Here is a 14413-nt window from a genome sequence, read left to right as displayed (position 1 = left end):
GTTTGTAATACATTTCTACTTCCAATCATTCATTTAGGCGACAAATATTTATCAAGCACTTATGATCTGTACTACGAGACGGGAGATACATACCTTAAAGATGCCATACTCAAGACTTCTAATTTTCCAGTCATAAACTTATTTCCAAAAGGCAGACTTGAAAAGGCCAGCTAAAATTATAGTCTAGAATTCTGCCTTATTCTGGATTTATACAAGAAATAAATGCATGCCACATTTTGAAAATTCTGAAAAACACAAGATATTCTCAAAATCCTCACTTCTGAGAAATGTACATCATTCAGCTTTCAGGTGGATGGATAGAATCCAGTGAATGGAGGGTTGTTTTTCTTATAAAGGCTTTAACTTCCCTGTCCCTTCTTATTGCCACTTTCACTTGTATTTTATCTCCCTCCCTATCAATTATTTATCAATAGAAGCCTATTAAGTATACTTCAGAGAGCTTAGTAGATTTACTAATCTAGCGTATAAATACAATTTCGGCTACTGGAAGTAATTAACTATTTGGAACACTAGCAATGCATTTCGGTCCTAACACTGACTCTCTTTTACTCATGAGGAAAAATACAAACTCTCAAATAAGGCTTTGTCCAGCTACACACAAAGAGAGGGAAAAGTGAACAGGCCTTTCTCGGTAATCAGTCTGAATTCATTTTTGTTGAAAAATGGTGGACAAGTATTTCTAATAATTAGCACTCGGACAATTGAGGTTTAATTGGCCTGATTTGAAGTAAAGAACTAAATCTTCTTTACTTTGTACATTCAGTGAGGTCTTCAAGTGAGACTACCGCGCTCCAATGAGGGTTTTCTCCACACACGCAGCATTTCAAAATGCACATTTTCTCTGCCAGTATGCCCACCTTCACTTCGCTTTTTGACTCGTGTTCTCCCTGTCATTCTATTTCAGAAGGTAAATTCCCATTACCTTATGCTGTCTCTAAAGCCAGTCTGGGGCCCATGGTTTAGATTCTATTCTCTGATGCTCATTTCTTAATGGAGCGCTGGGGATCCTGTTTCAAGTCAGACAATTTGCTAAATATGGGCAGATGAGTGTGTGTGTGTGTGGGGGGGGTGTTCTGCCCACACTTTCCATTAGACCCTAGCTTACCCAAAACTTCAAACCCCTTTGCAAGCTTGGCAAGGGCCGAATAGATGTTGGCTCCTGGTATGGGCTCTTGGATTGAGCCTCTGCACAAATTCTGATCCCAGGCTACAGAAACACATGCATGTGTTATAGCTTGACCCCCAAGTATGGTAATGTCAATGCTAGCAAGAAAGGTCCAGCTGACATTAAATCAAAGAGAGTTCGATTTAAGAGATGGCCATAATAATTGTTGCTCTGTAATGATACTATGCCAGTCATAACAATGTTGCTAATTTCAATCTGTGCTTTGGGTCCTCGACATTAATAAGCCCTTAACCCATGGTATGAGTTGCCAGCTAACTGAGGAAAGACTGAATCTGGCTCCAGGCCAGGTATATGTAGCCTGAAAAGTTTGTCCACGTACCCCAACAGTGTCCCCGAACAAGCTGGATTTAGGTTTTTAAAATAAGTAAGATGACAGAGAGTTTAGGAAAGTATCTGAGCATTCATCGGGAATACATCATGATCGCGAAATTCTATCATCGTCGATGATATACTAAATGTGCTGTGGAGCTCTTGGTATTGTGCTCAACACTGCACCAAATGCAGTGCTTTCCCTTTAAGAAGCTTCTAATCTAAAACATACAAATAACCATATGCAGAAAAAAGCGAGAGATCAGAGTAAAGGAAGCATTCACAAAAATGTACAAATTCAGCATGCCAGAACTTTTCAGTTGAGCAATATGATCCCTAGTGAAATTCTTTCCAAATGATGTATCGTGTGCACAAGTTATAAGTGATTATCTTCAATTTTCTTAGAAATGAGTAATAAGATACCTCTTAAGACCCATGCTTTTGTATATGCATCAAACACTAAAGTTGGCGTGGTCATTGATAGCTGCCATTTAAGGAGAAAACATATTTTCTGTCTTGTCTCACAGCAGACAAACCCAGGCCTCTTTCTTCCCAGGTTGCTAATAAGCAGCCTTTTTTCTAGGCTACGGCAAACAGCAAACATTGCAACTCTCAAGAGGAAAGTAGTAGAACGCTCAAAAATATTGCATCAAAAGATTGGATGCAATCTCCCAGCCCATAAGAAAAAAGAAATTGCAAAACTGACACCATCTGTGTCATCTAGCATCCACCGGAATCATCTCTTGCATGCATCTCCTAATGCTTGTGCGGAATTTGCTCCAAGAATTAAGAAAACTCTCTTTAAGATGGCGGCCCTATTAAGAGCATCTGCCCTATCTCCCACTTCATCTCTTCAGTTCTTTTCCCTTGGCCAGGCTGGCTATTGTGACCATTTCAGCCAATTTCCTGGAGGTATTTTCTAGCCCTTTTCACCCTATTTAATCCTACAAGTGTCCTGAGAAGTCTGTTTACTCGTAGGCTCCCCCACTAGACTGTGAGCGCCTTGACAAAAGGGGCTGTGTCTTACTCCTCTCGGCACCTCCAACACCTCACGGGGGCCCGGCCAAGGAGCGCCAGGCTCAGGCTTCTCGAAGGCCCAGACGCTCCACCGACCACCAGCCACCTCCTGACCCGGCCCCACCCTGCCCTCCAAGCCCAGCCGGGTCCCACCTTAGACACCACTCTAAAGGGTCCTCCCAACTGTTCCCAGTTAGGGGGGCAATAATGCGACTTGGTCAAAGGGTGAATCAATCACCTGCTCACCTCCCCCTCCAGGGCGGCCTCGGGACAGAGAAAGTCCTCCCACACCCACAGCCGGGGCCTTGTTCTCGCTCCCGACCTTAGGACCGGGAACTGCTTCTAACTAATTGGGGGACTGCAGCTGGCCACCCAGACCACCCAGACCACCCAGACCTGGTGGCTAGTTCTCACACTTTAAAACAACAACTACAACCAAGAGCAAACTCTGTCTTTGTTTCAAGAATGCTGATTTTTATTTTTAGGGTGTTTCGCCTATTTTGAGAAACTCTCAAGACTGGCTTGCCTCTTCTGGGTTGCCTTTGACCCACACGGGAGCCTGGCCTTCCTGGGATTGGTCCTTGCCCTTTCCAGGGCCCTCTAAGGCAAGATCCCTCAATCTTTGGGGAGTTGCAACACTACCACAGTTTGATTGATTTTCTCCTTCCCGTCCGTCCCCTTCACCACCAGCACCACCCCCCCACAAAAGCCGTGTATGGCATTCATAAAGTGAATTACACTTGATTTTTGTTTAGAGGAATTTTTTTTTCAGACTTCTGTAACATTCCCTTGAGACAATTGGAAACATCATTGTCTGATTACTAGCTCACTTTCCTTGCCTAAAATTGTATCCATTCTTGATTGCGCCTGTGGGTAGGTTAAGCAAAACAAAATAAACATCCAGACTTATGAGCTCATTGGCTTTTTTCTGAATTTTTCTAAATTAAATAAGGGCAAAAGAGCTACACTGAAAGTCAGTTATATGGATTTTTCTGCCAAATGCTAACTCTGTGTGCCTGGTTTCCATCTGTGGTGCTTTCCAAGCTACAAATCCTTAAAGGGGGGGGGGGTATGAAAAGATCTATGGATTTGGGGGACATGTTATTTAGAATTGTTATCCCGCGCCTTTGAACACTCTAAAAGAAATGGGAACACGAGATTGCAAGGCTTTAGATGAACTTTGTGGAAAGCTGGTGTAGCCCTTTAGCACCAGTCATTTATTTTTTAGGCTGGCGGATTTTAAATTTTACATAAGAAATGTACCTTATCTATTCTAACCCAATTCTGCTAATGGCCGAAGTTAGCAGTCAATCCCAAATGCTCCCCTTAAGTGAAACAGGACATTCTTGAGGATTTCTCCTTACTGTGACCAAATCTCATTTTATCTGGGACAAAGAGAGCTTTAATTAGCAGTTAATACAGTGATGCGGGCAAACTGAAGATGGCTTAAAATACAGAGAAGGGAGAAAGTCAAGCGGTCATCTTGATGGTTCATAACTACCAAATAATTTGCAGCTCTCTTTCAATTTCCAACCACTGAACGACAGCAGCAAATGACACATTTATTCGCTTTGAAATGATGTGCTTGCCATTGTATTTAGTCGGCCATTATCGTCTCTTCTCTGAAATACTGATGAGTTCTTTCCACTCCTGGACATTAGGATTTTCACCATGTTTCTCGTTCTACAGTGCCCAGAGTCGTCAAAGGGAAATTTGGGACACATGGTTTTCATGGCAAGTCAAGAGTCCCGGAAATCTGCACAGACCCTGGAAAATCCAGGATATATGGTCGCTGCCTGGGTGTCACCACATTTGAAGTTTGGCTTTACTCCAGCACGAGTCAGAGCAGTGCCTGCCCACCATGTAGAAGGTGCTGGCCTCCGCACCCAGCTGTTAAACAGAAGTGAAGTAGGCAAGTTGGGTTTTTATGAAGACCATTGGAAAGTGATTTTGCCTACAGAGTTTGGGAAATGCTGGAAGAAAGGGGTGGGGGGAGTCCCCCTTAGGAATTCCTGTTCTCTATAGTATGGCCATCCTTAGGCGTGGAGTGAGGGAGCTCGCAGGGAGAGAGCCCGGGCCAAATCTCTTACACACAGTGTGTGGGCCCTCCCAGTACTTGTATACAGAGGCCGCCACAACGAGGCTGGCAGCCGGAGAGCTGGGGAGGAGGGAAGGGCCCGCGCCAGCAGGAGTGAGTGTAGAGGGAGGGGGTTGCTAAATGAGTATCAGTGTGTTCCTTCTGGTCTTTTTCTTCTTTTAAGCACAACCTTTCCTCCCTGGCTTCGAATCAGCCGAATGTGGCCCCAACCCCAACCCCGGAACCATTCATCTGGCGGGGACTCACCCTGTGGGGACCAATTTTTACATTATCAACAAAAGCGCGTTCTCTGGCCTTCGCAATCTAATTACCACGGCACTTCGAGGGCACAGAGATTTCGCCTGTTGTTTCAGCTCTGTGCAACTGATTCATAGGTTGCCCCTTACAGCTCTTGCACACGCCCACGTGGTACGTTATTAACACTTAAGAGTGGAAGAGGTAGTTCTCCCCTCCCATAGAGTGAAATCCTGCAACGCAATATTTAACATATGCGCAAACGCATTTCGGTTGCCAAAAGGGGTGACCAATTACCTTTGCAACCGAACAGCAGGCTCCCTCGGCTCTTTTCATCCACCTAAAGAAAAGGCTGAGGGCTGAGGGCGCCGCTGGCTGCCTAGGTAACCTCCCGCTAGTGAACTGCTCGCTGGCAGCGCCCACAGGGCGCGCATCGCCTTCCCAACTTGGTCCAACCATCAGGCCCGCCTCTCTGACTTGTTGAGAGCCACGAGCCAAGTTTTTGACGAAGGCTGCTCCCCATCCCTCCGAAGCGCGGACGCGCGCCACGCTGGAGGCACGGGCTGGGAAGAGACCCCCGAAGGCCACGGACGGCTCAGGGTTTGCGAACACCACCGGCCGCTTCTGCAGAGCGCGCCTCGGATAAATTAACCTGTTTCATACCAACTCTTCTTGCCCGCATTGTCAGTGTAGCAACTTGTACTAATTGGATTCTAAGGCAGGCTTTTAGGAGTCCAACCGCGGGACAGTCAATCACACAGGGCCATTAATATTCATCTGTTGACAGCGGCAGCCCTCGGCTAAGGTTAAAATATGCCCTTACAACACGATCTGATTGTGCAGAACAAAAGGCAGGCGTTCGGAAACTTTCCTCCACCTAAAATCATCTCCCCTCCAGGGTCCAGCCTGTCAAGAAGGCAGATGAATTTGAGAAGGGGAGGAGTTAAATCATCTTTGGACTCCTGCTCCCCAGCCTGCAGCACCGTTTTCGAAGCGATTTTGCCAACCTAGATAAGGGACGCTGTTTTGAAGGGAAAGGTCCGGTCATCCTCCTCTTGGGGACCCTCCTGCTCAAAAGTTTCCCCCAGCGTGCACTCTACCTGCCACTGCGAATTCGGAGATCTGTCCCCAACTTTGTCTGCACTTGGGCCCGCAAACCCCGGAACCCAGGCTACGGAAAGGAGAGCGTAGGGGGCAGGTTGGGGAGAGAATGGCCGGCCGTAGCCACGGTCCAGCTCCGGCTGAAACGGTGGCACGTTCGTGCAAGCGAGGGTGGCAAATGCTCGAGATACCGGCTCGGCGGCGGGGCGCCAGTTCGCCGAGGCCCGGGGAAGCAGCTCCCACCTTCCTGCCCTCCCCAAAAAATGGGCGCTTGCGAGGAGGCCCTCCCCGCCGTGCCTCCCACCCGTGCCTTCCCTGACAGCAGAGCGATCCCGGGAGAGGAGGACACGGTCCACGCTCAACCCTCCGCCCTCCCCCGGTAGACCTGGCCGGGCCCCGGGCGCAGCGACCACTCCCAGGTGCCCAGCGGCGGGGCGCACGAACGCGGCTCCACGAGGCCAGCGCTCCCGGGGTACGGTGGCCACGCGCCCCCGGCTCCCCTCCGGGCGCGGGGGGACGCGCGCGGGGACGCCTCCTCACCTGGTACGGGGGTTTCGGGCACCCATTTGAGTCCGGGCTGCAGTCTCTGGAAGAAGGAGCGGACCTGGTGACAGGTGGCGTCCGGCGGCGGCGGCGGGGGCTGCGCCTGTCCCGGGCAGTCCAAGCTGAGCAGCATCGCCACCACCAAGCACGCGGTGCGCACGGTCCCCGCCATCCTGCTTCGCGGGCAGCGAGGAGAGCGCGGGAGAGTGGCAGCGGGGGCGAGAGCGGTCCCGAGACTCGGCAAGGCTGGCAGCGGCCCTGAGGAGCGGGAGACGTGCCGCTACCCAGCCGCGGCAAAAGTTTCCTCGCAGCTACCTGGGCGCGGGGCGAGGGCGGGAACGGCTCGGCGGCTCGGGCGGGGCGGGGCCGGCGGGCGGGGCGGGGCGACGAGGGACCGGGCGGGGCGGGGCGAGGCCAAGCGCGCGGCCAGGGGGCGGTGGCTGCCGAGCGGCGGCGAGCCTGCGGGTGCGGGGCGCCGGGCTGCGGGGTGGGCTGGGGCTCGGCGGCGCGGGGACCGGGCGGGGGCGGCGGAGAGGAGGGCGCCGAGCGTGTGCGGTGGCTCCTGGCGGCCCAGCCCAGCTGCCCGCTCGCCGCCGCTCTACCCAGGGCGCTCTGGCATAACTACTGCAGAGGGGCTGCGGGCTCCGGCGCGCTGATTGGCTTCCCAGCAGCCATCCCCTCTGACTGGCTCTGGGAGAAGTTCCCCAGCCTCACTCCTCCTTCCCGCCGCTCATTGGCCTACAGCCGGCAGGGCTTTTCCCTTCAGGATTTTTGCAACCTCTCCATCCTTCCTCGGGGTGCGCGGAGGCTCACTGGCCTCGGGGGGTGGGGTGAGGGGGGGGCCTCTCCGCTTTGCCACAGGCCTCCTGCCAGTCCTGTCCAGCTCGCCCCTGGCCACCGGAGCCACCCGAGGTCTTCCTCCTCCGCACAAAATCTTCCTACCTCCTCTTCCTGCTCTCTTCCAGGGGCTTCCCTCAAAGGGTCTTCCCAACGCAGCAGCCCCGGCCGGGTTCTCAAACCCAGCCCACGAATAGTCACATTCAGGGGCAGCTGGCGACCACCAAGGGGTTCACAGTCTGCCTCATCTTTGACTCCTGTATCTAAAAAGTCTACAAACCTGGGGGATTTGCTGTGTTTGATTCCAAAGAGCCACACAAAGTCAGAGAAAGCACCTAATCCCAGGATGTTACAAGAATCTGTCTCCTGCAAGATAGCCCCCGGTGACCCTTCACGAAGCAAAGCATAACTGGTAACAACAAAATAACCTGGGGCTTAACGCCAGCCTAACTCATTAGAAAATCATTGGACACAACAGATTCATCGAGCCAGAGCTTGCCTGTTTCGTAGATGGAGTAGAAAGGGCTGTTTGAACTGTCTCCTAGACCTAAATCCCCACCTCTCCTGCTTAAATTTCTCCATTAGAAATCCAGTTCTTTGAAATACCTCTCAAAGGAGGAATGCATTTAGTCATTACCCATGTGCTCGTAGGTAGTAGGGATCTTTAACTCTCCTATTCTCCTCTGTGAACCGCCCCCCCCCCAACAAAAACATGCGTCTCAGCACGGTGCCTTGTACAGGGTAGGAACTCAAAAAGTTCTCATACAATGACACCATTTAACATGTGGATTAGTTTATCAGTGTGGATTCGTTTATCATCTAATCATGTTGTTTCTGATCTAGGTAAAAGTAGGTTTTGATAAGGAAAGAAAAGGGAGAGCTCTCTTCAAGGGGCTTCCCTCAAAGGGTCACGAATTTTCCCGGAGTGCCAGGCCAGGGAAGAGAAGGCCATGTGCCAGAACTTGGAGAGGTAAAGGCAGGTTAGGTTGCTGAGGAGCTCACTCATTCATTCACTCCTTCATTCAGGAACAAATATTTGAACTCCTACTATGCACCCGACACGTGGGATGTAAACAGACACCGAGGATCCAAAGATTAACCCCTGGTACTTTAACTTCAAAGAGCTACAAGTCGAATGGGGAAAACAACCAAATAGAAAATGTTAACACAGCACATGGTCATTGATAAGACAGAAGCAAGGCCAGGGTTCTAAGGGGTGAGAGGGTAGATCAGAGACAGCTTCCCAGAAGAAATTGTACCCTAAACTCAGGCTTACAAGGCCAAAAGGAGCTGAGGGAAAAGAAGCAGCAGGAACAGAGACGGAGCAGGGAGAGCCTGTAGGGCCCCACTGGAGGGTGGGAAGTACAAGTAACCTGGGGATGGGGGACGGGTCAGAAGAGCTCACGGAGCCGAGGAGAGCGAGCAAGGGCCAGGTGGTGAAGCCTGGAAGCCAGGCCAGGGAGCCAGGGGAACCACTTAAGGGAATGTTAAGCAGAAGGATGACTCGATCATATTTGCCTGAGGAAAAGATCTCTGCAGCAACTTTGTGGATTGTGGAGAATGGCTTGGAGAAGAACGAGGCCTGGAAGCCAGTTAAAATGTTGTGAAAATCGTCCAGACCAGAAGCGCTAAGGGCAATGTGGAAGGGGAAGGAAAAAAAAAAAAAAACAACCTAACAGCAGTATTTGGGAGGAGAATGAAAAAGTCTTAGTGACCTGGTGGATGTGGGGGCTGGGAGAGAAGTCAAGGACGGAGGGCTCATTCATTCTTTTTTCAACAAACATTTGAGTGCCGCTTATGTATCTGGCATTCTTCTCCTACTTCATAATTTTGCCTGGGGCTAGGCCTGCGCCTGCATTGAACATTTGACAAATGACATATCCACTTTAAAAGAAACACCAATTAAGAGTCATAATTTGGCTGGTGAGTTTGATATGTTCCACCTGTGGAGCCCTGTGACCAAAGGGCAGATTGGAAGGCAAGCATTGATTGAATTTCATGACCTCGCAGAGGAAGACATGACCTCCCATAAATTCATGATCTTCCAGAGCTCATGCAACTAACTACAAAGGCAACAGTTGTTTTCAACTACTGGGTATTGAGTACCTTGAAATGAGGGACGCAGACCTATTTTTAATATAAACTTCTTTATGTGCTATGCTTTGTATGAGCCAGAGCAGGGCTTCCCAAAGTAAAGTGTGTGAATCCCTGGTGATGGGGGTGGCCAGCAAAGGTTTGGGGTTTTATTTTCATCGATATTTATTTTAATGTGGGTTAGAAAAACATATACATGAGCAGTGCCCCTAACCCCTGACTGCGTTAGGACAAAGCGAAGTAGACAGAGCTGGCACAAATTGCCTTCAATAAAAACGTGAGCTGGCTCGAAGAAAAACATGAAAGTGTATTGCGAACGTGACGATATGGCAAAACTTGTGGGGTGCTATGTGAATGACCAGGATTTGGACTAGCTCGTAGACAAACCGGCCCCGAGGTTTGGAGGACTATGTCTTTGGCTGCAAAACGTCTGCCCCTCCTCCAAGCAGCTTCTTCCAGGCTCTGACCCAACCTAAGCGCGGACTGAATAAAATGTGCTGCACTTAAGAAGTGGTTCCATTTTTTTAAGGGCCCCTAAAAGACTTTCTGGCCTTCCGGCCCCCAAGCGATGACTCCAGTGGTAGAATTTCAGGCACTGGAACAGACACCAAGGGAGATCAGACTTTGGGGCAGGAACAGCTATCGACCCGGGACGGACAAACATCCAGTTCTTTCACAAAGTCTCAAATCCGTCCCATTCCATACTCTCCACTGCCCAGATGAGTGACTGTGAATTAAGATTGGGTTTTCTCTTTTCTCTTTTCCATAAACAACCATCTTACCCCCTTCAAGGCTCCCTTCCTCGCATTAGGAGTCAGGCCAGTGACTCATTCTTACTCCAGCTGGAAGAGACAAAGAGAAACAATCAGTCGAGAAACACAAAAGGGTGTGCGGACCGAGAGAGTGTTCGCTTTCTACAACTCATGGTTCTGTGCTTTGGGGCCCCACTGGAAGCATTTAGATGACACCGTTGGGCCCCATTTTCCTCTTTGGACCTCAGAAGAACTTTTCTTCACCTTTCGTTCCTAGTCTCCAGTTTGAAAGAATTCGAGAATTCCCAGCTGTAGCCAGCAGCTATTATCTCGCTGTAGCTGGGAGGAGGGTCTAGTTCCATGGCTCCAAAAGCAGCATAAATCAAGGTTTCTGGGAGAGAGTTAAGAAAGGGTCCTCAGCAGCTGCCGCCATGGGAGGGGTTCTTCCACAGCCGTGCACACGGCCACACACGCACACATGGTTTGTCTTGGGCCCGGTTCCCTTTGCCTGCCCCCCCCAACCCCCAGGGGATGCCCTCCCCTCCCAACCCCCCTCAGGTGCACAGGGCCTCCTCTTCCTTGCCGCTACCCTCAAGACCGGCTTTCAGAGAAGAAAGTTTCGGACTCATCTGCCTACGGTCCATCCGCCTGATAGGATACAATGGGGCTGCCCACCCAGGGGTACGGGTATTTTAACAGGGATCAAAGCTTTAAGCCAAAGGAACAGAGCTCTCCAAACTGTGGAATTCCAGGCATTCGTCAGTGGGAAGGGAGTGTTTAAACTGAGGGGCAATGAGGCCTTTTTTGGTGCACCTGAAATCACATCATGTAGACAGTTGCTTATACGTTGGACCGCTGCTGCCCCAGTCGACACCTCCCTAGCTACACCTCTGCACTCCGTGGCACACAGCCACTTTGTCTCCCCTTCCCTTGCAGTGTATGACTCCTTTGTGGGGCGGAGAGGAGGGGAGGCGCCAGGCACACTGATCCCAATTCTCCCAAATGTATAAGCTATGATCAGAGAATGAATTATGGTCCTTTGGGAAAGAGTGTTCATTCATTCATCCCAGCCAGCAGGCCAGTGCAATGTAAATGGTAACTTTGTAAGTTGAAAGACTTAAAGCCATTTTGAAAATTGCATAATAATCCCAGGCAGAGTTTGGCTCCATGTGTATGGAAAATTAATAGGGCCGGCTGAGATGCTTGCATTATGAGTTGTGGAAGGATAGCCTCTCCTCAGACCGGGGACTAAGCTCAGCCCTCAGTAAATCCACAAAATATACTGAGGTTCTTATAAAGCCAGAGTCTGAGACTTGGGGTGGGGAGAAAAAAACTATTGAAATTTTTATTTGTGGCATCATGTTGATTACTATAAATAAAAATTATTCTGTTCTGTCTCTGTATGAGGGATATTGATCTAGATTCCTAACATATTTCTTCATACCCCTAGTCCATTGATTTTTTTTGATTGGGCAGATATAGTGTATCTATCTATAGCTAATATTTTGTCTCTTGCATAAGGTATTTGGTTTTCTAAACAATTTAAGGGGTTTGTAGTTGGGTAGTTGAGACTATGGTAGCATTAAATCGAAAGTCTGGTGATGCCTGAAGCCTGGCTTTATGTGCCACATGGCAATTCACACATCCTTTGGTTTGGTTTGAATTACCGTGGCCCAAAAAACACAGTGCTTTACGTAATGTAATATATTTATTTTGTCGTATGGTGTGTAGAACCTATAAGTAATTTTACTGTGTTGTTTTGTTGTTGTTGTTTTTCCCTGAGTCTTTATGCTCTGGAGCCAAGGTCTACAGAGGACCTCCAACCTGTTGACCTCTCACATTGTTTCCTTCCATCAGGGTCCTCAGAGCTCCCTGAATTCCCAGCAATTTGGGGAAGGAAAATCAACAGCCACCACCACAGGGAGCAACTCGTGCTTTCTCAACCACCTCTCCCATCCCAATTCCCAAACCCCATCCACAGTTCCAAGTCTCGGGGAATTTCCAAAGTAGCAACTCTCAAGAAAGGGCCACCCCCACCGCAGCCCTAACTCTATAGTCATCATAAAGGCTATCTCTCCATGAGGAACTGTGTTCCTGAGCAACAGCGTGGTGGGAGCCTGCTGCCAAAGGAAGGGGAGAACACACCAAGCCATTCTACCCCACCAGCTAAGCCCAGCGTCCACCACATTTGCGATACCAACACTGGAGGGACCGTTGCCTCCATCATGATTTGTAAGCTTTAGAGAACTTGTGGGTTCTCGTTACACTTCTCTGTTTCCTCTAGTACAGTGCTACTCGAAGAGTGGTCTGTGTGCTTGTGCTGGTCCCTGCACTGCCGGCTACCGGTCTGTGCCAAATTTAACTACAAAAAGGGAGAGTAAGCCTTTAGAAAATTTTATAGCATTTTGATACTGCAGCCACATGGAAGCCCATGATGAATTGGTCCCGCTGTTGAATCTCATCATTGTTTCAAAATGGTCCTGTATCTTGGTTTTATTTCTCAGTTTTTCTAGTCATTCATTTTTATTGTAGTTTCCCCAAGTTTTTGTACATGTCAGATAGAAAATAAAAATAATATAAAATAAAGGAATCCTAGGATGTGCCCAGTGCCATGGTAGTCACTTCATAAATAGTTTTCAAATAAAGCCCCGTGATGCTTTTCTTTACAAGAATAAATCCCCACCTTCCCTACTTATAGAGAGTTCCTATTAAAATCACAACACGTAAACACATTCCGGTAATACGTAGTCCATCTGAAGAAAAATTTTGAACTAAAAGGTTTATCCTGCAAAAATTTCCCCATAGAAACATTCTTCTTCTCTGGCTCACTTTTACTCAGCAATGCTCAGAAGAGAGTAAATATAGTTTTCGTGAGATTTTGCGTCTCGGTAGATGTTGGTGTAAATTGCAAAACAGAAGTTGGACTCCTCAGCTTTCGTATTTTATTTTGCTGATTATCCCCCCACCGCCAATTTTATATCATGTTTTCTGTTGTAAATAAAGGAGATGCAAGCCTGTGTACCAAAACATATCTTCTTAGAGCAAGATGATAAGATCCAGAGGGAAGTACTGCTTCCTTGGAATGCCTTCATCTCATTCATCCTTACAACATGTCAGAAACATAGCAAGTCTCCCATGCCATAAATAAATTGCATGTCATTACTCAGAAGATTTAAGCTCTGTTGGATGTCTCCAGTCCTCCTTTAACTCCTGTTAAACTCATGGTTAATACCATATGGTTTGTTAGCAGCTTTTTGTCTGCTATTGTTCTGAAGCTGTTTTACGTGGGAGTATCCAGTCTTCCCAAATTGACTGGAATAATGGAAGGAACATGGGACTAGCAGTCCAAAGAGCTGGTTTCTAATTCTTGTTCTGCCACTCCGAGCATTGTGACCTTGGACCAGTAACTTAACAGCTCTGAACCCACAGCTTCCTTAACTTCCAATTGAGGAAGGTAGTCTATATTCTCTCTAAGATTCCTTCCAGCTCTGAGTCTGAGTTTCTGTGACTTTGAACTCCTTGAAGGAAGGAATCTGACACTTCTATACGTCACTTTGAGGACAGTACCTAGAGCATTGCAGACCCCCACATATGTGTAGAATGGATGCCTGAACGCAGCCCTCACAACACACACCCCAGCAATGGGGGTGCAATCTCCACAGGAGAGTCCTGAGAAATATTTGTTGGTCCGTCGGTGCTCTTCTTCATCCAAGTAGTATGTGCAACATTTAGAATCTAATTTTTCTCCTCTAACGAGCAGCCCAGGCATGCTTGTTGTAAGCAATATTGTAAGAGCGGTGACACAAACAGATGTACTTCTATTGTATTTTCTTTATCTCCGGAAATCTCAGTCAGAGATGTTTAGAATTACGTCATTAAAATTTTTAAGTGACTGGGGCTTTGATGTTGACTCCTGAAGATTGTAAAGTACTAAAGGTAAGAGACTATGTTTATCTAAATCTTGCTGCATGGGGGTCTAACAGGTTACTATATTGCCTGGAAATGATGGTAGTAAACTTTTAGGAGGGTTTATTATTACTTTTTCCCTGTCAGGAGACCTGTGTCAATCCTTTCTATGAAATCTGTCTGAAATGTCTTGCCTATTTCCCTGCCTTATTAAGCAAAGTATAGGAAATCTAACCTATTCTTGCTGCTTTGTTTGCTCATATTTAACTTGTGTACGAGGTTGTAAATATACAGAAATGGTGTTTCACTGGAGTC

At 48.2% G+C, this 14413-nt stretch overlaps 1 protein-coding gene across 1 annotated transcript in view; it reads right to left on the bottom strand.

The window, feature by feature from the left end:
• The window catches only part of GPC3 (glypican 3), a 399544-nt gene extending 392670 nt beyond the window's left edge, over nucleotides 1–6874 (bottom strand). The window contains exon 1 of the mRNA XM_059385454.1: nucleotides 6507–6874. Coding sequence (XP_059241437.1) covers nucleotides 6507–6681 — 175 coding nt within the window. The 5' untranslated portion in view covers nucleotides 6682–6874. The remainder of the gene's footprint in view (nucleotides 1–6506) is intronic.
• Nucleotides 6875–14413: the final 7539 nt, after the last annotated feature.

Source organism: Mustela nigripes, chromosome X, assembly GCF_022355385.1.
Source record: "Mustela nigripes isolate SB6536 chromosome X, MUSNIG.SB6536, whole genome shotgun sequence".
In the NCBI taxonomy this organism is placed as follows: Eukaryota; Metazoa; Chordata; class Mammalia; order Carnivora; family Mustelidae; genus Mustela; species Mustela nigripes.
This window is presented reverse-complemented; position numbering and strand designations above follow the sequence as displayed.